Genomic DNA, 26,662 nt, shown 5'->3' on the forward strand with positions numbered 1-26,662 from the left:
TCACGAAACGGACCCACCTCAGCATAATGCTGGCTCGAGAGCCAGCGCTGGTCTTCCGGCGGGACCGTGAGGCCGTCATTGTACGCTGCGCGTGCGACCGGACCGTATCTTAGAACGCGACCATTATGATCAGCGCTGCCAACACAAGGGCACTATTATTTGACATGCATGGCATTGACATTGACAAGTGAATATATTATTTAATACGAGAGTGAGAGGGACTGTACGATACGAACTTCGCTTTTCGAATTTCGTAGTAGCCCCCAGGTTGCTCTACACTTAAAATTATCTGATTTTATAAGCTCAGCGAAGTAAGATTTTTTGAAAACAATAAAATAAATAAAATTTAGATTCGGAGATCCGAAAACCTATTTTTTTGGAAAAATGCCCTATACCTAAACTAAAAACTGGAATTCAAGACCAAAAAATGTACGACAATGTTGCCAATGAAATAAAATGTGTGTACACGTACATTCCTTTTTTTAAGCACACGATAGAATATTCTTTTTATTAGTAATTTCGATTCTATAATTTAAAGAAGTAATTTTGTTTACTTACTTTTGCATAAATACTAGACGCCTGAATAAAAACTTAAACATTTCGTAATTTTTGGTTGAAAAACTGGTATTGTGCTTGTATTACTTCAGGTATTCAAAACATTTGGTGCAATAATTTACAATTAAGATAAAATCAAACTAATATTTGAAATAACAAGACGTTTAAAATGGCAGAGGTCAGAGAGTTATTTCATGAAGGCCTCCGGGAGGTGACACCGCAAAGGTGGCAGTCTTGTATAGACCACGTCATAAAAGTAGAAGATGAGATGTGCAAACTGGACGGATTAATTACTGGAGTTGTGGATAAATTAGTTATTCATGTAACTGAATCAGACTCCGACATTATTGATAGTAATTCGGACATTAGTGATGGAGATAAGGAGTTTGAATAAAGAAAAAACTGTTAAAAAATATTTCATTTAACCTTTTCAAATTCCTTTCCTGTGATTTAATATAAGGCCTCTTATGTCTTGCATAGAGCATTTGTCTCGTATTATGTATGTTTGTAAGTGCTAGACTAACTAGAGCGCTGTTTTTAGAGTTCTGCACCCAATGGATAAAACCTATTACTAAGACTCAGTTGTCCGTCTGTCATTAGGCTATATCTCATAACATAAACCATGGCAGTTGCAATTTTCACAGATAATGTATTCTGTTGCGGCCATAAAAACAAATACGAAAAAAACGGAATAAGTAAAATAAATATTCAGGACTACACTGTGGTAGAACAACGCAACCTTATCCTGTTTATGTTCCTTAGAATAAAATTGTCTCAATGTTAGTTCTCAATGGCGGCCTTAAGGCTTAGGCCAATGTCAGTTAAATTAAAGATAAATATATTCTTCTTCTTCACGTTGTACGGTGATTGTAGTTTTTGCAACTTGATAGCAAAATTCCAGAACCCACGCGGCGACAACTTGCGCATTAAAAAATGTCAGACACGAGAGCAATTAAAAAAGGTTGGCGAAACCTGAAAAGTTTATTTAACAGTGACAGAAGTGACATTGACAGATTTGACAGACATATCTGTCGTAGATTTTGTGGTCTTGAATTCCAGTTTTAGTATAATACCTACCAGTAATCAAATACCATCAATAAAATAGCTTCCGTCGAGTAAAATATGCTAAAAACTTGTTTATGATGGCTACAGGTCATATACCTATAAAAATCAAAAATCTTGCTGCTTGCATAATAAAACGGTTAAACAAAAGGTTTTTAGGAACAAGTTTTTTATTGCTTTGCTAATGCGTTTCATTTGACGTACCTTGCGACGTCATCAAACGTAGGTACCTATATTGCAAGCAATAAAGAGGTTAGATGGGGATTCGCGCTTTGATTCATTCGTGCTTATCTAATATTAAGATAACTGTAGTTTTATAATTTTATAATTGGTTTATATCCATTATACCCTGTGGATGAGCGGGTCCCTTGGCACAAGCATTGTTTTGCTTAAAAGGTGGCCCCAACCTTGTTCTATTGTAACAATGTATTATTTAAAGCAATACACTTTTTTCATTTTCATTTTCATTCATCCATCCACCATTACGTCTTTAATTATCTATTTAAGACCATTACTCTCATATTTCGTTTACTTTAATTTTTTTACCGTACAACGGCAAAACCTACTAGACAACTGGTTGGCAAAACAGTCACTCCAATGGACAAAGCCATATTTAAAAAAAAAACAAGTCTTCTTCATCATCATCATGTCAGCCGAAAGACGTCCACTGCTGCTGGACATAGGCCTCCCCCAAGGCTCTCCACTCAGACCGGTCTTGTGCTTTCCGCATCCACCGCGATCCCGCGATCTTAACCAAGTCGTCACTCCATCTTGTTGGAGGCCTACCGACAGCTCGTCTCCCGGTCCGAATTAGATGTTAGATTAGACGTAATCTTTTTTTATATATAAAAATGAATCCCTATTTCCCTTGGTCACGGCATCACGCGTGAACGGCTGGGCCGATTTCGCTAATTCTTTTTTTGTTGTGTTTGCTATTGTCAGGAAAAAGTTCTTATAAAAGATGATGTAGAAATTTAAAAAAAAACTACACCGGGGGCGAGGCCGCGTGCACCAGCTATTGTTTTGTAATTAATTTCTTTATTAATTTATATAGAGATGCAGTGAATAATGTTTTGCCATTTTATTTCAAAATGTAGCTTCAGTAAACTTCAGTAAGCTAGTTGAGATAGCAAGATAAATACAACTTTTCCGACAAAATACAATGAGAAAACATTAAGCATTCACTAGATCCGTAGAGAACAATCTGCGTAAACAAGTCAGTTGCCCAATGTACTTATGTAGCGCGTTGAAAGAACCTATTTGACCTCTTACGAGTAGTTGTTTGTAGTTTGTATTTTGTAGTAGTCTGTGTAGTTTTGCAGGTGGTAGGACCTTGTGCAAGGTCCGCCCGGATTGCTACCACCATCTTGCTCGCTAATCCTGCCGTGAAGCAGCAGTGCTTGCATTGTTGTGTTTCGGCGTGGAGAGTGAGACAGCCGGTGAAATTACTGGCAAGTGAGGTATCCCATCTTAGGCATCTAGGTTGGCAACGCGTCTGCTATACCCCTGGTGTTGCAAATGTTTATGGGCGGTGGTGATCTCTTACCATCAGGAGACCCATTTGGTCGTTTGACGTTGCCAACTTAGAGGCCTAGATGGGATACCTCAAGCGCCAGTAATTTCACCGGCTGTCTTACTCTCCACGCCGAAACACAACAGTGCAAGCACTGCTGCTTCACGGCAGGATTATCGAGCAAGATGGTGGTAGCAATCCGGGCGGACCTTGCACAAAGTCCTAACATCTGCTGCTAATATATTAGCTAAAGTTTCTAACCCAAAGTCCGCACTATTCAGGTTTGGATTACTAAAACCTGACGTGACTTTAACGAGCGCTCGCGCAGGTGTAAAGTTTATACAAAAAAGATTATATTTTGACACAACTCTAGTGCAGCAAAACAATATTACTATTTTTTTAATAATTTTGTATTTAGTTCAAACCGTGGTTTAATTTCAACTTTGAGTTTCAATTTAAAGAGACAATAAAATTCAGCCGGTGGTTGGTACCTACGCTTTTTAAAAACCACAAGAAATATTTTCCCTTGAAATGTCTTGCAATTAGATTTTTAAAAATAAAAATAAAATAAATTTTTGACTTCTAATATTTAGAATGAAGAATTAAAGAACTAGAACCGTAAAAAGTGAACATGAAGACTGAAATCATTTTAGTTTTGGCGGCAGTGCAGTTGGCTTACGGTGTTATAAACAGGATCAATGGTAAGAAAATGTCTTTTTTATTTTCTTTAATAATATTATTATGCCTGAACAAGCATTGTGTAACCTTCGATGGGTTTAGGAGGATTGTATAATAACGAAACTATTTAACCTTTTCATACAAAATATGTTTATTTACTACTTGCTGGCCGCCCCTCTCGAATATCCTCGCGTATGTACTTCGTAAAGTACAAAAGAATTGTAAGAAGTGTATACAATTCTTAAAGCGTAGAATAAATTTAAAGCCCTTTAAAAAATACAGTAAAAATATTATTAAATACAATTATAGACTAAAACTAAAAACTACGAACGAAGTAAAGACGTCGACAATATTTTCTGCCACAGGCAGCGACCCAAGGACACTGGCCGCATTACCTCTCTGAACTGTACCACTACCAACATTACAATTCAGTACAATTCTCCATACAAATAATTTACGCCGTCGCTATCGAGTACGGTCACTGTAAACTCATAGTAGTGGTACTGTTCTTCTTAGAGGTGAGACGTATTCACTGGAATTCATAGGTTTTGGCTTGGACGCGTGAGTACGCGTTCCCGCCCACGATTCCTTTAGCGTACGAGTATTTAGGAGTACGGCGGCTGACAACGTTCCGCCAACTTGAAAACAAGCATGATGCGTGCGCTCACTGCGCTCGCGCTTGGAACTATGCGCAGAACGTCCGGGAACTTCGGGTCTTCGGGAGCGCCCGACTCGCCCTAGCCACTGCGCGATGAATTCCTGGAAAAACGAGCGATTTTTCATTTATTCAAATAACACTTTTAGCATGAACATAAAAAAACCTAGTTTCTTTTGATGACATTTCGGTAGTTCGATATTCGTGAAACTACTAAAACTAGTACGGCGTATACGCAATCACGGGAGCGCATTTACAGGAATCATTTTGTTTACACAATGAGTCAATTGAGTTAAGTACTCGTAGATACTCGTGGACCTAGTCTTTGGATCTAGTCTTTTTGTGGACGCGTACTCGAAAGATTCAGTCCGCGTTTTGCCTAGTACGTCTCACCTCTAGTTCTTCTGAATACCATCATTGCCTCTGAATTTGTTCTTCTCAACAGTTCATATATTATGAATGTCGATAAATCTACACCCGGTTCAGAAAACTTCTGTTGAGAAGAACAAATTCAGAAGAGTATGTATAGATGAAGAGAAACTCGTTTGCCTTCCAGTCGTATAAAAAAAAAAAAACTTGTTACGGGCTGGTTACTTAATAAATCAGAATTCTTATAAATCAGTTTTTTTTTTTTAAAAGAAGTGCCTTCGAAAAATAACTGGGAACATACCAGTATCCGTTTTGTAAATGATGTACAGGAAAATGTGGGTTACGAAATAAACTTGTTAAACTCTAAAAACCGTACTATTTTCTTTCTCTGATATGTATGTATGTAAACTCTTTAATGTACAAAAGGAAAGAAACAAAATACAACTGACAAACTTTAAGATACTTGTACAAACGTAACCCTTTAAGGGAGCCAGTCAAACTTTGAGTTGATGGGAGGAGGAATCAGTTAGGGACCGACAAAGAGTGATTTTAGGAGTCAAAATAGTGGTATAGGTTAAGTTGAATAAAGTAACTGACTTTTAAGTTAATGTTGCAAAATAAAACTATAAATAATAACATATTTTTTTCCTCAGTGATCTCCGTAAAAATGATTAGCATATGTATGTCGTTATTATGCTAAATATTTCAATGAACTTGTTTGTTGACATCTCATGCTCTCCGACTCGATATTTATCAAAATTGTTGTCGTAACCAGCTCGGATAACCTGATTTGCTATACTTTTATACGTTATTAACGTATTGGGTCATAAATTGGTAAAACGTTCAGGACTTACGTCACGTTTTAAGGTCCCGTAGACTTTAAAGAAAGAAAAATAGAATGAAAGAATAAATAAATTTGCGAAAATTCAGCACAACATGAATAATATTACGAGTACAAATTAAAATAACAAACTTACCCAATCTTATTAGTAACAAAAAAACGCCTGCAAAAATAAAAAAACGACCGAAATAAAACGCCGACAAATATCCTGTCTGCAGCATCAGCTCATCGTGTTGCCACCATTGCATTGTATGTAGAATCAAACACTGATCAAAAGGAATCAAACACGACACATCTGCTATTATTTATTATTATTATTTAAAATTCTTTCCAAGAGTATACTGGCGAGCTGGATATCCTGGCTGCAGCATCAGCTCGTCATGTTGCCACCACTGCATTGTATGTAGAATCAATTACTGATCAAAAGATCAAAACGAATCCAAACACGATATATCTGCTATGGGTTTATTAAGAGTGTACCTACAGTGTTCTGGATATCCTGGCTGCAGCATCAGGCCGAGAATTCCATAATCTTGCATAGTTATAAGCACGGGTGTTTCAAATTTTAGGTCCCAAATATGTTTGAAAGTAAAGTAAATACCCATTATGCGTCTAAGATTCCTACCGCAGCGAACAAAAGAGCTGATGATCTTGAAATTGCTAGAAAACCTGCTTTCTAATAAAAATAACCGTATTCAAATCGGTCCACCCGTTTAAGAGCTACGATGCCACAGACAGACACACAGACAGACATACAGACACACATAGCTGTCAAACATATAACACCCCTCTTTTTGCGTCGGGAGTTAAAAAGAAATAATGAAAATAAACATTGTGCCGAACGAAGCAAAAAGCGGAAAGCCGCAGTGCTAGCTTACAGTGTGGCCCTAAAACAAATTTTAATAAGACCACTTAAGCCGCGATGGCACGAACGTCAACACAACCTCTTTCCAAGTGTAAGGGTTCCCTTACAAGGAACACAATTTAATCAATTCAATAGTCTCTACAAGAACCTTAATAGTTTTGTCATGTTCATCCGTCTGTTTATCTGTCTGTCTATCGGTCTATCCGCAGTAAGCCACTCTAATCTAAGGCTTAGAGTGCTAGAAAATTGTAATTTGGAAGGATATTATACTTCGCGGCAGTGGTAAATTAAAAAAATTATAACAACCTCAGCACGAGCCAGCAGGAATATGGACCTATAGTCGTCTACCTCACATACTATACGCGTATATTGGGCTTCAATCACTCCTGCTGGCTCATGCTGAGGCACCGACTTCAGACTGGTAATTTTTTTTTATGGTTTTTTGTAGTTGGTTCAACTTTTTGTTATAATTTTTTTTTCACGCTTTTGAGTGTAAAAGATCTAAGATACACTAGTTTAATGTCAACTACTCGTCACCTTTTACGAAAAATTGCTTTTTCCGATGCGTAGACGTTCATTATTGAGGAGTCCTGGTGCTTCGTCACCCGTTCCATTTCACCATATGCATTACGACGAGCTTAAATTGCTTAGCTACTATGTTAAAGTAATTGAAATTCAACCCGTGAGGTGTGGTACTTGTTATTGAGTAGTCGCTCCGTTGGTCAAATGTGTCTTCATCATCAGTTCCACTTCACCAAATGATGATTTTCAAAAGCAAATGCACGAGTTACTACTAAATATATCAAAATTACCATAGGTGTCCCTACAATATCATCATCAGATCTTGATTTGGTGCTTATGGGACCTAATTGAAAGAATTCCTAGACACGAACGAAAAAAAAAATTTGAAATCGAGTCATAGGGGAGAGCAGGTAGGCTTCGTGAGAGCATTCGTACAGTAGCATATCTCCACTACCAAAACACATTGATGCGATTGTATTTGTTGCGTGGGCACTCAAAATTTGCTAAAAAAAACATTAGCCAGAATGGGGTTATATTTTTTTCTTTTTGAAAATTTGTTATTAATGTATCTCTAATAATTTTTCTCGGGTTTACGTTAATATCAAGTTATATGTTAATGCTCTAGTTTTCGTGTTCGTTATTTTTGAATAGTGGGGGGATTTTAAAATGAATGTAGTCTTTATTTTTTTTTGTACGAATGTATTAAATTATTTTGTTATTGTCGCCTCGTATACGTAAATAAAAAAACCGGCAAAGTGCGAGTCGGGCTCGCGCACAAAGGGTTCCGTACCATTATCTACTCAACATTAGACGTTAGCAAAAAAACAAGTTTGCTGTATGGGAGCCCCCTTAAATATTTATTTTATTTTAATTTTTTTTTTATTCTTAAAGGGATTATACAACTAAAATTCTGTGAATATTTCAAGCGTCTACCTGTTGCCGTTATTAATATCAAGCAAAAACACAGTAAAACAATCACGTTTGTTGTATGGGAGCCACCTTAAATATTTATTTTATTCTGTTTTTAGTAGTTATTGTTATAGCGGCTACAGTAATACATAACCTGTGAAAATTTTAAGTGTAACTATTACGACTCAAGAGAGACAGAGCCCTGTGACAGACGGACGGACAGACAGACAGACAGACAGCGGAGTCTCAGTAATAGGGTTACGTTGATACCTTTTGGGTACGGAACCCTAAAAAGGGAACTCGAACAGGGCAGGTAGACGAAGAAACAATGAAATCTGGTATGCAGGAGGTGTTAGACAAAACCTTGTCTATTAGAAAAGCTGGTCAAAAATACGGTATCAAATCCACAACACTTGAAACTCGCTTAGAAAAGTTCCACAAGAAAACAGTTCCTGAAAACGATGGTAGGTAGGTACAATCCCAAAGCGTGTGTTTAGCTCAAAAATTTGCGTCGAATCAAGTATTACGACTGATGAAGAGGATGCTTTGAACAACTACATCACGGGGTGTTCTAAAGTATTATTTATAGACTAAGCAATTAATAAAAAAACTGAGATTTTGATTAAGACTGAATTATAATATGATTCTGTGTTATTTTCGACCTCATTAAATATTTGTAGTATGTATAAATTGCTATTTTGTTACTCTGTACGGAGGCTCCCCACTATGTACGAATGTGCCTTCCACCGTGTACGAAGCTACCCCGAGCGTGAGGTGCTTTCGTACGTTTCTCATTTTTTGGGAAAACAGTCACAACTTTGAAATGTTGCTATTTGGCAACTCTAACGAATACTACTATGGTAACTAGATATATAGGCAATGTGGTAGTATTTCAATTATTTTGAAATTAGTTACTGATTAATTTTTACAAGGCCTAGAGTAAAAAGTGTACGAATCCTACCTGCTCTCCCCTACATAACGAAGTTCTGAGGTTACAAACATAAAATAACAACCGAATTCCTCCTCCTTTTTTTGGTCGGTTAAAATTTTTGTAAAAAAAAACAATAGTAGACTGGAGTATTTTTTTCTTGTTTGAATCATTGTAAGTATAAAATATACCGGGTGTAGCCTGTAATACGAGCAAAAAATTATAACATAGATCGTCCTCGTCAAACTGAACAACAGTTCAGCGACTTTTAAAAACAATGGAGTCTTTGAATTTTTCTTTTTTCATACAAATTAAATACTGCTATCAATGTACGCCATCCTAGAACACAACTGACGTCGCCTGTCACGCTACAAACATCAAGCATTTCGCTTTACATTGCTTCTTCGAATAAACTTAAAAGTGTAAGTAATAAACATTAAAAAACTAATTATTTTTAAAATTCGCTGAACTAATGTACTTTAGTTTTTACCTTAGTTGGTCTCAAAGTGTTTTAATCCTTGATAGAAATGGGACCGATTGGCATTTGGGTTATTATTTCGAGAGGTTCAATAGTGTTCAGACTCAAATTTTCAGTTATAAAATTAGAAATATATCGTTTATTGTTTTTAAGTTGCTTAGGATATTATCACTGAAACTTGCGGTAAATACATTTTATTCTATTTTATCTTTTTTTCCACAATAACTTAAATTTTCTGCACAAAAGTCAGTTACGTGGTCAGGTTCGGATTATCCCTGATTACTTTGTAGTATTGTAAAAAATACAAGGTATAGAAAAACTTGCTGTTTAAAACATGGATTGAATGTTCATAATATGATATACCATGCATGCAAACATAAAAAAATTAGGACATTGATAAGACTATTTTTTTCTACATTTCCCGTTGTTCCAAAATACACCATCATTTTCGTGGCCACACTTATTAAGTATATTTTAAACAAAAAAAGAGGTCAAACCTCCTGTAAATCTTTTTTAACTATAAGCAACTTTGAAAATAAGACTGCGTCAATATAACGTATAATGTTTATCGCAAGTCATAATTATTTATCTATAATTAATGTAATAAAGGTTCAGTTAGATTTGCGTCAAAGATCGAGCGTCATTTTCGTTACGGTTGCGACTTGGTAAGTATTGAGTAAATAAATATAATGTTTTACTGGTGCTGTGTCATTTGCAGTTAAGTTATTCAATATTGATTTCATTTGCTTCAAATCTATAGGATATTTACTGCAGAGCCGCGAAAGTAAGAGCTTTTCAATTTCGTGGTCATCATTTTCGTGGTCCTATGGGCCACGAAACTGATTAAAGACCACGAAAAAGATGATTTTCCCTACAAGTAGAAAAATACAGAACACTTTTTATAGAATTTTCTGCTTTTTACAGTGTAATCGTTTATGCCGTTATTGATTTAATTGATTTAAACGAAGAATGGTTGACCGTCAGCAACATTTGCTCTAGGTGTGGTTATAGGAATTATGACCAGTGCGTCGCCAATTTTGTTAACTGGCGAGAGGTTCAAGAATTATTTTGCCCTGAATGTACGTGTGAAATGTATATATCTAAATATTAAAAGAAAACTTCGTCATTTAGAGGAGCATTTTGTTGTAACATAATTTCGTTCTGGTTTACCGTAGACCTGCACGGGGGGGAAGGTATTGAAAACTGTTTTGGTTTGTGAGTTGAAGTTATTAATCTTACTTTAATTAAGTAATTTCTAGATAGTATTTAAAAGGTTACAAAATGACAATTTGAAGTCGTCATTTTCGTGGTCAAGTTTTAATTTTTTTTATATAGATATCGATTGTCTATTTCTGTTGATACCTGATTAATTAAATAATGCTTATTCGTTTTCTCATTATGATCGGATTTTCATTCAAATAGTACAATTATAAGATTTTAAAATAAACAAAATGTTCTTTTTCGTGGTCTCGATGCTCATTTTCGTTACCGTTAAAATTGGATTTTTGCTTTTTTTAACCAAAATAAACTTTATCGATCTCTTATAATATAAAGCATCTTATCGGTACATATCCTTATGTTCAAAATAAAACAGACCACATCAAAATGTGTGTTTTTATTTCTGTAACATTTATCTTACACCTCAAATAATTACCCATTTAATAAAAGTCAAATCTGTCGATTTTCTCGCTGACTGTACATTTTATCAAAAATCTGTGAACGTCGATTGTCATCACTCAAAAAGTTAGTAAAGGTCTCCTAAGATCAATTTCGCGTAGCAGCAAGGGATCTAGTAGCTGCCCACACCCGGTATTATAGTTTTGGTAATCTTCATGTATTTTTTTATAGATTTAGAATGTTACTTATTGTTAGTCTAGTTCCCCTCTCTACTAGCTAAACGGTTGGCTTGATTTTTTTTAAAGAAAACATACTACGAAGCTTTTTTTTTTTATTTAGCCTGTATAGTGTCCCACTGCTGGGCAAAAGCCTCCCCTCTTGACCTCCACTACGAAAGCTTAGTAATATTAAAATAATAGTCCATGCATAGGGAACCCAACAAAAAGTATAGCCCGCCAAGCACTGGCCGGTCTAACAAGTGGCCTTCATTTCTGTCTAATCAACTTAATGTTCTTGACATTATTCGCGTGTTAATATTTTTATATCTTAACTCTTCTATAGTAACCTTTTAACCTTTATAGTTTCGCCATGTCTGTCTGTCTGTCCGTCTGCGGCTTTGCTTAGGGACTATCAATGCTAGAAAGCTACAATTTTGCACGAATATATAATGTAAAATATGCCGACAAATGGTACAATAAAAAATTAAAAAAATATTTTTTTAGAGTACCTCTCATTGACGTAAAGTGGGGGTGATTTATTTTTCTCATCCAACCTTGTAATGTATCGTTAGATAGTTCTTTTAAAACCATTACGGGGTTGCTAAAACGATTTTTCGATTCAGTGAGTCGTTTGCAAAATATTCAACTTTAACCCATCACGCGTCCACGACTCTACGTGACTCTACATTAGTCCCTTACTTTTTTGTGCGGGATATGCCCTAGAGACTACAGTAGACGACAGTAGTCTACCAGTAGTCTCTGGGACATTTCCCGCAAAAAGAAGTTAGGGACAAATGTAGTCTTTAGGACGCGTGACGGGTTAAAGTGCAAATTTTCATTAAAATCGAGCCCCCCCCCCCTCTAAAATCTAAACCGGTGGGTGGAAAAATTTGAAAAAATTCAAGATGGTAGTAAATATATCAAACTTACAAGGAAGACTATAACGGTCAAGTTTTCTTGAGAATTATTAGTAGTTTAAGAGTAAATAGCAGCCTAAGGTATAAAATATACTTACCTAAACTGGGAATATTCCGTACAAAACACGAAATCCTTAAAAAAATATTACTTAATTTTTTCGTAATGGCTACGGAACCCTATTTCGGGCGTGTCCAACATCCTCTTGGCCGCTTTTTTTCTTGACATGATACACATTTAAAAATCTCAAATTACTTATTTTGATAACAAACTCGACGAATCGCTGGAAATCACACGCCATGTTTTAAGATAAACAGAATTAGATAATTAATTGAATCAGGCGTTACTTAGCGGAGGTCAATATAAATGAACTAAAAGAATTTCTTTGTGAATTTCAATTTGCAGGTGGAGGAATTGCATGAACACGCATATCTTGCATAAACTTAGCTATCGTAAGGTCGCGGGTGAGCAAAGAAATTCTTTAAGTTCGTTTACACTTAGGTTCTCAATTAAGGGGCCCTGGACATTCCCGTAAATGTATTAATTACGTAATTTTTATTTTGAACATTTTCACCGTGAGACTCACTCATAATAAATATAATGACCCGGATAACTCACGTCAATAACATTTCGCCTAAATAAAAATATGGGATACATAGTTTCGGAGCTAATCATTTGCTAAATAATTTTCGCCGAAACATTAGTAAACCGTTTTTGTTTACGTTTTTATGGGATTTTATGTTATTAGCGTCGGAGTATGCTCGTCTGCCGCCGTTGTACCGACTGGATGACTTCGACGGTTGTCTACTGGCTCCTGGAGACAAGTATTGCTACTTCGATGGCAAAATACTCGACGGTGACAGCGACTTGCATACGCTTGTAAAGGTGAGCGATCAACATAATATTACAAGAAAGAAAGATTAACTTTGATTCCATCCGCACCATCACCTTAAGAACCTCAGAAGAATTTGTACTGTACCTAAATAATATCAGTATAATAACTCTTCCAGGAATACTCGGCCAATCTTCGCACCCATTTTGACCACACGCTGTTCCACTGGGGCCTCTGCGTGACGCAGACGTGTCGTCAGTACTACGGGAACTCGACTGTGGAAGATGCCCTGGACGCCTGCATCAACGCCACGCTGTATGAGTCCCACCAGTTGCAGGTAATGCATGGCCGACGCTGGAACCACTCGATCCCAACAACAAGACGTAAAATCGTGCCAAGTCAAAAATGTTTAACTTAAGCGCAAAACACACAGGACTTTCGCATGTGCGGAAGGCCTATCTAATTTACGTGACTGTATACGTGTATGAGCAACATCATACTAAACGGCGGGCACGGGGCGGGTCGTACGTACCTACCTACGCGGGCGCAATACGGTATTTGACTATTCTGTATATGTTTTATAAATTAAAACTACACAATGCCTGTTATCGAATAGAAAAACAATTTTTAAGCTACATTTACAAATAACAAAGTTATAAAGGTTTGAAATTCAAGATTAGACAGAGAAAGACATACTGGCATGTGACGTGACACGCCAGTACCAACATACTTGCTGCATAGAGAAAAGCGTTTGAGAAAGAGATAGGTATATAGATTTTTCAAAAAATCACTATAAATCCAATTTTCAACAGATTTAAATTTTCTCTTTGCTAAAGACTATCTGTTTATCTATATTTAGATATGGCAAAATCAGGAGTTGTCAAATACCGTATTATGGGTAGGTACCATCAGCCAAATATGTGGTCTACCACCCTAAAGTTGATAATCATTTGCATGTTATAAAACAATGATGCCATTAGACGTGTCTGTCAACTTGAAAGTTCGACTTTAGCGACATATTCATTTGATAGGAACTTGTTTAAAAATTGATAGACCATTTATTTGGCTGATGGTACCTTAAGTTTTCTGGGATGGTCCATATTATATTCTTTATCGATAGTAGACTTATAGTTTAGCTCACTCCTGTAGGTATAACTTTTTTTCAGTTGCCGTTTTTTTGTAAAAATACAAAAAAAAAGTTTTTTTGTATAAATTGAAACTTTATTTCGGCAAACCACACGTTTCGTGAGATTAATAGGTTTTGCGGCTTGGTCTGTTTGATTTAAAAAAATCGGCAGGTTGGTATATGTGGTTTTATTCTTATGTTACATTTCAATTATGTTCTCGCTGCTGAGGTGAAAAATTGTATGTGTCACACGAGACTAAAGTTGTTTTTGCATCTCGTGTATTAATTTGAATCCCTTGCCGCTCTCAGGATTTTAACCTAGAATCACTCGCTGACGCTCTTGATTCAATTATAGAATCCTTCGCTTACTCGGGAATCAAAGTCAACACTCGCAAAAAAATACAACTTTGCTCTCTTGTTGCACAAATAACTATAACTCATTTATATCGACCTCCGCAAAGTAACGCCTGATTCAATGTAATCTCTAATGTGATCTCTAGCGATTCGTCGAGTTTTTTATCAAAATAAGTAATTGAGATTTTAAATGTGTGTCATGTCAAGAAAAAAACCGGCCAAGAGCGTGTCGGACACGCCTAAAATAGGGTACCGTAGCCATTACGAAAAAAATAAGTAATATTTTTCCAAGGATTTCGTATTTTATACGGAATCTTCCAAGCTTAGCTATATTTTATACCTTAGGCTGCTATTTACTCTTAAGCTACTAATAATTCTCAAGCAAACTTAGCCGTTATAGTTTCCCTTGAAAGTTTGATATACTTACTACCATCCTGATTTTTTTTTTAAATTTCCACCTACCGGTTTAGATTTTAGAGCCCCCCCTCTTAATGAAAATTTGCACTTTAAAGTTGAATATTTTGCAAACAAATCACTGAATCGAAAAATCGTCTTAGCAACCCCGTAATGGTTTTAAAAGACCTATCCAACGATACCCCACACTACAGGGCTGGATGAGAAAAAAAAATCACGCCCACTTTACGTCTATGGGAGGTACCCTAAAAAAAATTTTTTTTAGTTTTTTATTGTACTATTTTGTCGGCATAGTTTACATATACATCTGTGCAAAATTACAGCTTTCTAGCATTGATAGTCCCTGAGCAAAGCCGCGGACGGACAGACATGGCGAAATTATAAGGGTGCCGTTTTTGCCACTTTGGCTCCGGAACCCTAAAAGGAGCGTATTGATAGATGTCAGTTGTCAAATGTTGCCGTACAATGCTGTACAATGACACACACGTACGTACACACGCATCTACATACACGTACGTACGTACGGCAACATTTGACAACTAACAGCTGTCAATTCGACCGCTTTTCATTCATTTGGCTACGGAACCCTACCCTTAAATGGATTCGTCATGTCTGTCTGTCTGTCCGTCCGTATGTCACAGCCACTTTTTTCAGAAACTATAAGAACTATACTATTAAAACTTGGTAAGTAGATGTATTTTGTGAACCGCATTAAGATTTTCACACAAAAATAGAAAAAATAACAATAAATATTGGGGGTCATCAAATTTTTTTTTCATCAAACCCATACATTATATATGGATAGGTCTTCAAAAATGATATTGAGGTTTCTAATATCATTTTTTTCTAAACTGAATAGTTTGCGTGAGAGACACTGCCAGTGGTGAAATGTGTGTATCCCCTCTCCCCCCATAATCATAAGTCTACTATCAATAAAAAATATAATATGGAACATCCTAGAAAACTTAAGGGACCTACTCAATTGTGTAACGTTGTTGAGACAGCTTCGTAAACAGGCCCGCCGCACTCCCAGCTCTTGCCGCTGCCGTCCTGTAACTCCTGTACCACTACCATGAGTTTACAGTGACCGTAGTCGATAGCGACGGCGTAAATTATTTGTATGGAGAATTGTACAGCGCCTCTACAAATAATTTACGCCGTCGCTATCGAGTACGGTCACTGTAAACTCATGGTAGTGGTACTGTGCGTGTTTTGCGCTTTACGCGTGACTTATCAAATGAAAAGACTCGTTGTGGAAATTTGAAAATATATATTTTTGAATTTTATAGTAAATAGTTTTAAATTCATTTAAAAACATATTTCAAAATTGACTACTTATTCCCTATATATCTATCTATATTTTGACATTTGCCTATCAGCAGATTTCATGAAAAAGAGAGCTTGATACATTATCTAAGTAGGTTAAAATTCCTGTATTTGTTTGTTTCAACCGCATCACGCACTATTTTTTTTCTATTGGCAATATTTTGGTCCGAATTACAACAAAATATTTGATTTACTTATTTGCCCACCTGTTGGTTCCCTGGAAAGATTAATGAACTGAACTAATAGAATTCTTTACTCACCCGCGACTTAAGGTCGCTGTACTGTAATGAAACAACTGCAATGAAAATCTAATAAGGTTTTATGTTATGCAGGCCAAGCTCGTTCGGAATAACATCTTCTGCACTGACTTCGGTGAAGAAGACCCCTACGATACCAGCGATTACGTGGTGGCCGCAGTCTTCCTCACCCTGCTGATGCTTAACATCTTTGGAACTGGACACGATCTCTTCTTCCGTACAAACAAAGGCTTCTGTAAGTTTTGGAGTTTTATCACGCTTTCCATTTTCTTCAATATTCACTTGGTCTCTTGAGGTCACGACCGCATCACGGTTATGGCACGCCATGATCCTATTTTAATGAAAATTATTTATAATGTCATTCAATATAAAAACCTTTATTACTACAATTTATTCAAAATGAGAAACTTGAAAAAAACTAAAAAGCCAGTAAAGCCAGTAAGGTTAGAATTGGGACCTTCACAAAATCTAAATGTTGCCAAAAAATGGGTTAGGTAAGGTTAGAACTACGACCCTCACGGTACCGAAATCCTGCCAGAAAAGTGGGTTAGGTTAGGTTCGAACTGCGACCCTCACAGAACCGAAATACTTCCAGAAAAGTTGGTTAGGTAAAGCTAGAACTGCGACCCTCACAGAACCAAAATCCTGCCAGAAAAGTGGGTTAGGTTAGGTTAAAACTGCGACCCTACTTTTTTAGAAATGCTCACGTAACTAATGATTTTCGGAGAAATGTTTATGATTACAAAGCGGTTATTATAAATAATCGAATAAAAATTGACCCGTAACATTAATAAGAATATGTACAAATAAAATAAAAGTGTACCTTAACCATGATGCGTTTGTTTATACAAATTTAAAGACGTTTCCACCATACATAAATAAAATAAATTGCTTTTTGTGAACAACATTCTTAGTTTTTCTCACAGATTTAAGCTTTTACTAGTGTTACTACGGATTTTCTATACCCTATTGTCATTGACAATACTACGATTACACAAAATCAATTAAACTAATTAAATTTTATGTTACTAATCAATCTCATACAGATTTTATACAGATTTTTAGACTTTGCAATACAGATTTCTTGGTTAAAGACGTGGCAACACTGTATGAGACCTTCACCATTTACAGTGAGCAGACTTCTTCTTTGCTTTTCGCTGAGACGAAACTGGAAGAAGCTGGTGATGCCCTCTGGTGAGGGTCCGGAGCCGAAACTGAAGTCGCTCAAGTGTCTCAATGGCCTCAAGTAAGTATTTACAATATAAACAACTTAGAGCTATTCGAGGCCACGTCAGTTAGCCGCATTGGATTCAGCGGAGCGCCGAGCTGGAAAATTCATAGCTGATAGTCCGTTGATCGGGAACAGGGGGGCTACTACGAAATTCGAATATCGAAGTTCGTATCGTACCGTTTCTCTCAATCTCGTATTAAATAAAGTACCTGGGCGAACGAGCATTGTTTGGGTTAAAACTCGTTAAGAAGCGTTTTCCCAGATATAAGACTAAGCTAGATCGATTTGTCATCCCCGAAAACCCCTACATACCAAATTTCATCGAAATTGTTGGAGCCGTTTCCGAGATCCCCGATATTTATATACACACATTAGGTTAGCTGGAAGAGATCCAGCTTTGTTCTCCTCTCTGTGTATTTGTATTTTTATTTTTATGTGCAGTAAAGAGTTTACATACATTACATACAAGAAATGCTTGTTAAAAGGTATAATTATTTTTAGGGTTCCGGAGCCAAAATGGCAAAATCGGAACCCTTATAGTTTTGTCAAGTTTTTTTTTTTTTTTATTATTTATTTACTCAAATAAAAAAATCAAAAGAAGTACAGAAATAAAATTTACTCGCATCAACGCACATAGTTCGACAGCCCTTTTAAAAAGATAGTACGGTTTCTCAAAAACTTTTTGATTAAGTGAAGATTTCCGGAAATAATCGCTCCCAAAGTTTGTCCAAAAAATATGCAAAAAATATGAAAAGGTAACGCTTAATAAACACTTTCAAGGAAAATTGGTTTCAACATGATCGGATGTACCGTTTTTGAGTTATTGCCGAAAAACTGCGCTTCTCAACAAAAGGACGTAATTGCCGTGAAGATACGCTCTTTTAGTAAGTGTTTTAATTGTGTTATAACGCACATAATATTACTTGATTTTTTTCGTAATGGCTACGGAACCCTATCTTGGGCGTGTCCGACATGCTCTTGTGTTCAAATTCTGGGATAACGCGTGTTTTTGAGTTTTAGCCTGATTTAATCACTTTTGTACTAGTTTTTTGAGAATTATCGGCATCGTAAATACACGGCATCTGTGCGTACAAAACACGCCATGTGCAAGCCCTAACCTATGACTTTAATATTGTTATTTTACAGAGCCATGACGACTTTCCTGGTGATCCTGGGTCATTCACCGCTAACTGGTTTCATCGCTGTCGGAAACCCCCAGTATCAAGAAGAAGTAAGAATCAAACAAATTTTAACTATCTATACTAATATTATAAATGCGGAAGTAACTCTTGGATGCCATTTAATTTTCAATCAATCCTATCTTATCCTATCCTAATATTATAATCTCTATTGCCGACTCCGAGCTCAGGACTCGCTGCGGCGTGGAAGGCAAGGAGAATCTATCACTTTTATTTTCTGAAGAAAGATCCATAAAGTTACTCAACCAACGACCACACCCACTCTGTCAAGAGTTGAACGACTTAGCAAAAGAACTGTGAAACACATATTAATTAGGCTATCTTTTCAAGCCGGAATTCCCACGAGATCTGCATGTAAAATCTCAAAATATCCACCGATTGAAACACGTTTTTGGGAATTCCCAGGGAATACGTTAATCCTTTAAAATTCCAAATCACCTGCCAGAGCTAGGTCTACGCGAGTGTAGTCGCAGTTAGCTAGCAGTTTACTAGTTTTTTTTATAAAATTTTACATTTCATATATTGAATTTTTGTTTCAGATATATCACAAGGTGTTCTTCCAAGTCCTGCTGAACGGGACTCTGATCGTGCAGACATTCTTCACGATATCTGGTTTCCTGCTAGCCTACAATATCCTCGTGACTTCGGAAAAGCGACGTGTTAGCTGGCGAACCCTACCTCAGGGTATTTTCGTAAGATGGCTGAGGTAAGCATCAGCTTCGTCGTCCCAGCCTATATACGTCCCACTGCTGGGCACAGGCCTCCTCTCAGAATGAGAGCATCAGCATCAGCATCAGCTTACCTATTAGTTTTTATTTTATCATCATCAGCCAGAAGATGTCCACTGCTAAACAAAAGCCTCCTCCTTAGAACGTCACATTGTGCATTGTAAGACCACTCGTTACTTGCATAAACCGGTTGCAGTTCCAGTGGGAGGCCTGCATGCTTGGTCTTCCAGTTCGTGGTCGCCACTCGTGGATTTTACTCCTCCAGCGGTTATCTGTTCTTTGAGGAATGTGGCCCGTCCGCCCATTGCCACTTCAACAAGTACCTATGCTAGGTTTTAATTATTAAACTGAAGACCTCATACACTCCAACTCTATTTTTTTATTTTAAGTTATTTAAAAAATATATAAAAAAATAAATAAAAGCTGTTTATTGAAATAAAAAAATACACGTACACATTAATTAACTACTAATCCTTAATTAATAGGATTGTTGCAGTCAATGTTTATAATTTTACTTGATTATTTGGAATGAATGGATACAATAATTATAATTTTAATATTTTACTCTGAGTAGGTAGGTATACAATTTTTATTTAAGGAGGTAGGTTTAACCATCGCACAAAGATATGCTTAACCTTGTTAATGAACTAAAATAATTTCCTTGCTCACCCGCGACCTTACGATAGCTAAGCTTATGCAAAATATGCGTGTTCATGCAGTTCCTCCACCTCCACACTGTAAGAACACACACAAATCACACAAACCCATCTATCACCACCACCACATTACACTGACGCGTTTCGAACTCAAACAGAGCTCATCTTCAGAGTGACACAACCGTACACCATGCTACCAGTTGTTAGACAGTTGTTAGTTCTGTGTTGTTGTTGTTGTTGTTGGTGTTGGGTCTGTGGAGGAGCTGCATGAACACGCATATTTTGCATAAGCTTAGCTATCGTAAGGTCGCGGGTGAGCAAGGAAATTATTTTAGTTCATTGATATGGACCTCCGCAAAGTAACGCCTGATTCAATAAATTACTTAACCTTGTTGTGTTTGCTATTCACAATTTCTTGCACAGTTTCAAATGGAAATTTATTAAGTATGCGAGGCAGAGTGGACGTCCACACTCTCTGGCCGATTTGACCACTTGGTCGTTTTTACGTCTTAGTACCTATTGTTTCACGGGGTCCTCCAGCTATGTCGTTTTTCAGGTTGACTCCCGTCTACGCTGTCATCATCGCCTTTATTTCGACGTGGCTCCGTCATCTCAGCTCTGGCCCCTTGTGGAAGGTAAGCAGTATTTCAATTACAACCTTTTATTCAAATTGCCGTGTGTATCTGTTTATTTCTTATCCAGATAAAACGTCAACAAATTGTATTTTGTGTACACATATTAAAACTTGCACTTATTGTGTGTAGCTATTGGAGACGTTTTGATTCCTGAAACCTGAAACATGCGTTTCCAAAATGCACACTTTCATAAACGCCCAAAGTATCTCTTGATGTAACTGATTTTATTTATGTTCGAAGTTTATACTTAAAGTTTCTTCAATATTATCCCTCAAGATCTTCAATGTGCCATTCAAAGTGTGCTGTTTTGATAAAGAAAGAGTGTCTGTTATTTCCAGCCTGTAGTGAACACTGAAGTGTTGGACTGCCGTCGCGACTGGTGGCTCCATCTGCTGTACATTGACAACTACGTAGATCTCTCTCAGTGTATGCCTCAGTCATGGTAAGATTTATCTACTCGTGACAAAAATTGTGTAATGCAAGAAAAATTATGAAGAACACTTGAACGTTGTTTAACAGATAGGATCCAACCTTTTGGATATACCTTCAGTAGGAACAAAAGCGAAGTTAAAGAATAACATGACAGTGCTTTGGATCCTTTTTAGGGTTCCGGAGCCACCATGTCTTTCTGTCTGTCTATCAGTCCGCGGCTTTGCTCAGGGACTATCAATGTAATTTTGCACGAATATATTATATGTAAACTATGCAGACAAAATGGTATATTTTTTTTTTACAGTACATACCATAGACGTAAAGTGGGGGTGAATTTTTTTCTCATCGAATCTTGAAGTGTGGAGTATGGTTGAATAGGTCTTTTAAAATCATTACGGGATTGCTTAAAACGATTTTTCGATTCAGTGATTTTTTTGCAAAATATTCAACTTTAAAGTGCAAATTTTCATTAAAATCGAGCGTCCCCTCTCTAAAATCTAAACCTAAGGGCGGAATTAAAAAAAAAACACGATGGTAGTAAGTATATCAAACTTACAAGGAAAACTATAACTGTCAAGTTTTTTTGAGAATTATTAGCACTTTAAGAGTAAATAGCAGCCTAAAGTATAAAATAAACCTAAACTTGGAATATTCCGTACAAAATACGAAATCCTTAGAAAAATAAAATATTACTTACTAGCTTTTGCCCGCGACTTCGTCCGCGTGGAATAGTAATTTTGAGAAATATTTAATTTATTTAGGATAAGTACCTATTCTGCCAATAATAGTACATAGTAACTTCTACGGTTAACCGAAAATAACCTATTTTAATTTAATACATTGCTATAAATATAAACTATTTTTTTTTTGTTCTTCCATCCATCCATCCACCGGATGTTCTTCGGTAAAACATAAATATTTTGCGGATAACCACATTTTTACTAAGCATAGCTACACATATTTCCGATAAATATACTTATATGTAGTAATTTGTTTGGAATTCCTTAAGAACTTTCATTCCTATATTTTCAAGTAAATAGGTTGAAATTTGGAAAGCGCCGGAGCAAATGTTTTTTAGGGTTCCGTACCTAAAAAAGAAAAAATGGAACCCTTATAGGATTACTTTGCTATCCGTCCGTCCATCTATCAAACCTCTAAGTCAAGGCAATCAAAAGCTACAGTCATTAAAAAAGTGTTTCGAAACCTATTGCCTTAACAGAAAAAGTTATAGGGTACTTCCGGCTGTCCTAGAAACTTGGGATTTTGCATAAAGGTAGCTCTTATTGCACAATAAATAAGACAAATTTGAAAATCATAATTTTTCATGTCTTACTGTCTATGTGAATACGCCATCTAAAATGACCCCACATTGCGTACATTTCGCTTATGAGCTTAGAAGGCTCTGCTAACACTGCATCATCCCCTCTGCTAACATCCCCTCGCAGGTAAAATTTTCAAAAACGCTTGAACAAAATCTATTTATTTTTTATAAGTAGCCCAATGCCAAGTTTCATAAAGAACCATCGATTTATCTTCGACAATGACGCTCTTCCATATAAAGTTTCATCCCCTATTTCACCCCTCACAGGAAGAATTTTTAAAAACGCGCGAACGAATATGTATTTATCTCTTAGCACGTGCCCAAATGCCAAGTTACATAAAAATGCCAAGTTACATAAAGAACCGTCCAATTATCTTCGACAATGACGATCTTCCATATAAAGTTTCATCCCCTATTTCACCCCCTCACAGGAAGAATTTTAAAAAACGTGCGAACAAATATCTATTTATCTCTTTTCATGTGCTGAAATGGCAAGTTTAATAAAGATTCATCGATTTATCTTCGATAATGACGACCTTCCACATAAACTTTCATCCCCTATTTCATCCCCTCACAGGTCGAATTTTCTAAAAAGCTCAAACAAATACAGACTTATTTCTTATCAAGTGCCTAAATGCCAAGTTTCATAGTTTTATCTTTGACAGCGACGAACTTCCACCATATAAACTTTCATCCCCTATTTCAACCCCTTAAAGCCTCTTTTTTCGCGATAAAAGGTAGCCTATGTTCTTTCCCAAGGTCTATTCTATCTCTGTACCAAATTTCATCAAAATCGGTTCAGCGGTTTAGGCGTGAAAGCGTAACAGACAGACAGACAGACAGACAGAGTTACTTTCGCATTTATAATATTAGTATGGATTTTTTTGTGATGGCTACGGAACCCTATTTCGGGCGTGTCCGACAAACTCTTATCCGGTTTTTGTTAAACTAAGTCCACTTGTTTTTTGCTGACTTGTCAACTGTAATGAATCCTCATAGCGCGATCCCTAAATCAGATATAGATTTAGGATACACTAACACTATGCAATGTTTTACAGGTACATATCCGGAGACATGCAGCTAAGCATCATCGGGATGGCAATCTTCTGTCTCTGTCAAGGCCCTCGATCGCGCAAGATTGCCATCACAATCGCTTTTGTCATCGGCCTGATTACTCCTGCTGCGCACACCTTCTTTCAGAACCTACATGCTGTGCTCATCGTGTCACCAGAGTAAGAATAGCTTAGAATATTTACTCCTACAAATACTAATTATTATTTGTAGATTTACTCATACATGTATATACCGTTAACAGAACAATTAAAAAAGTTATGTCATGGATTTTGAGATTGACAGAAGCCGATGAAAGCAAAGAAGCTACTCCAAGTGTAGACCACCCATTCCTCGATGATCACGATCCACAGTCATGAGGGAACGACTAGACAGAGAGCACAATCAAAGAAATTTAATCGCTTACAGCTTGTATATGGCTTCCCCGTTAGACTCATGCGGTTATTTTAAAGATTTGCTGTAGGTATAACTAGTCAACTTATTTAGTTCAGCGAGGGACGCGTCATTTTACCTCAGACAAGCTCTACCAAGGTCGAACCTCTGTACTATTAATGCCATGTTGGCATCCCATACATCTCCCAAAGAAAAGGTTCACCAGGTTGATTGTCATATTTAAGTATGGCAATTAATTATGTGAAATTTTCCAGGATGGCCATTCACTTCTTCGTAGAAGATCTCACGTTCAACAACCTGTACAAGCGTGGGCATACCAATCTCGTCTGCTACGCCATGGGGCTGGCACTTGGCATGCTCATGTATGATTTGTATGGTCAAGAAGATACGAAAGACAAGGTAACAAAGTATTATCTACTGGTCATTACCTGCCTGAAGCAGGGTTTTGTTTTTCGAGCGTATTTATATATTACTAGTGTTTCCCTGCGACTTCGCACACTTAAATCATTAGGTCCAGCAACTGAATTGAAATTCCGGCATTTATAAGAACTCTAAACCGTAACTCAAACGGGTGAACCGATTTAAATGCGTTGTTTTTTAAAGCAGTACCTTTTTTATCTTTTTTTTTCTAACTGTGGACGCACTCCTTCAACTCAAAGAAATTGCCTAAAATTACACATGAGCACTTGTAGCCTAGTGTTTTGACCTATGGTCTCTCGAGTAAAGGGTCGTCAGTTATAGCTCAGACTTTTTTTTTTATTATTCGAATGGATGGCAAACGAGCAAGTAGCTCTCCTGATGGTAAGAGATCACCACAGCCCACCGCCCATAAACATCTGCAACACAAGGAGTATTGCAGATGCGTTGTCAACCTAGAGGCCTAAGATGGGATACCTCAAGTGCCAGTAATTTCACCGGCTGTCTTACTCTCCATGCCGAAACACAACAGTACAAGCATTGCTGCTTCACGGCAGGATTAGCGAGCAACATGGTGGTAGCTATCTGGGCGGACCTTGCACAATGTCCTTCCACCTGCAAAACAACTATAGGTACGTACAATTATGCGTTACCTAGATTAAATGAAATCTGTTTTCAGAAAAATCATCGCTTGTTGTTTTGGGCTGCATTTCCGGTTGGGCTGGGACTCGTCATGCTCGGTATGATATTCTACATCGACGACTATGAGGTTGGTTGCCCTTTCATACCTAACTATTTTTATGACTTCGTACTTCAAAATAAATAAAAAACCCTAGAGTGGCTGGTTTGTTGTCCGTTTGTCGGTCCATCTGTCTATGTGGACCCTTTTTCTCGGGACCACAAAGAGATATTGATTTTAAATTAAAATAAAGGTTTTGTAAAAAAACACATTTTTTATACAAGCTTTATGGCTGACTGTACTTTTTGTTCCTTCCTCCAAATTACATTTTCGTACCTAATTTCAAGTCAATCTGACCACTGAAATTGCTTCTTTAACTTGCAAGATTTGACCCACATATAAATTGCAAGTTAAATAAAAGCTTCTAAAATAGATAAAGCGTGGCCACGGGCGGCCGCTGCAATATACGAGTACCTGGTCAAGACGTCGATAAGTTGGTACAAAAATTCGTGACCCGAAAAAAACATGAATATTTAGTAGTAGGTTACGCTGATAGCCTGGAAAATTGTTGCAATATATTTTCACTAGTTGGCGCTGTATTTTAACAAGTATGAGTGAGCTCCTAGTGTCCGTATAACGCTGTAAATGACACCTAAAGTTGAGCAATGAAATCACAGAATTGGCACACTATTTTCGTTCGACTGTAAACTCAAAAAATCGGCTTTACTTAATTGTTTTCGCAAATAATAAAATCAACTATTAGTATTATCTACGAATATTCTAAAAATTACAAAAAAAACCACGAAAAATTCGACATTTTGATTTCAACGCCATCTAACGGGACTTTTACCATGAGCTAACGTGAAAGCAATACAGTAGTAGAACCCAACTATCTAGTCGTGGTTATGCTCCCGGGTGATATAAATAAGTCGTGTTAATGAGGGCTATCGTTTTTTGTCTCACTAGATGGCGCACTGTTGCGTGAGGTTTTTAAGTATGGCTTTCAAAGTCAGTTATTACGGGCGTTAAAACAAAGTTTAGATTAAAATCATATTTAACACACCTAAAAACCGTACCATAAAAATTTCGAGCATGCCACAGTGTTGCATAGTCCCCGTTTTGTTCGGAAAAAAGGGAGGACAAAGGTTTCCGAAAGACAAAACTGTCTCAAAACACAGATATTCATTGCCCCGGAATGCATATTTGCCATAATTAATTTCAGATATTGCAAAATATTAACAAAATTATTCTAATTATAAATAAACCCGCGTAGCTCACCCAAAAACTATGAGATTTGACATTTCGGAGACCTCACGCTACACTAGCGCCTCTAGTGGCGAATTCATACGCGATAGCCCTCATTGCGAAAGTAACATTCATAATGTTGTAAACCTGTGGTCCTATTTTTATATTGCTCATGCATTTTCTAATTTAGATTCCACTGTTCGTACGTGTGGTGTACTCCA

The 26,662-nt window shown here is 36.8% G+C and overlaps 1 protein-coding gene across 1 annotated transcript in view; it reads left to right on the plus strand.

Moving 5' to 3' along the window:
- Positions 1-3,384: 3,384 nt before the first annotated feature.
- The window catches only part of LOC141435345 (nose resistant to fluoxetine protein 6-like), a gene marked incomplete in the record, with an annotated part of 27,039 nt that continues 3,761 nt past the window's right edge, over positions 3,385-26,662 (plus strand). The window contains 14 exon segments of the mRNA XM_074098056.1: positions 3,385-3,613; positions 3,724-3,831; positions 12,874-13,010; positions 13,136-13,294; positions 16,510-16,669; positions 17,566-17,680; positions 18,812-18,896; positions 19,404-19,570; positions 20,805-20,883; positions 21,222-21,325; positions 23,695-23,868; positions 24,355-24,499; positions 25,197-25,286; positions 26,632-26,662. Of these exon segments, the coding sequence (XP_073954157.1) occupies positions 3,762-3,831; positions 12,874-13,010; positions 13,136-13,294; positions 16,510-16,669; positions 17,566-17,680; positions 18,812-18,896; positions 19,404-19,570; positions 20,805-20,883; positions 21,222-21,325; positions 23,695-23,868; positions 24,355-24,499; positions 25,197-25,286; positions 26,632-26,662 (1,516 nt within the window).

This window comes from Choristoneura fumiferana, chromosome 14, assembly GCF_025370935.1.
Source record: "Choristoneura fumiferana chromosome 14, NRCan_CFum_1, whole genome shotgun sequence".
Taxonomy (NCBI): domain Eukaryota; kingdom Metazoa; phylum Arthropoda; class Insecta; order Lepidoptera; family Tortricidae; genus Choristoneura; species Choristoneura fumiferana.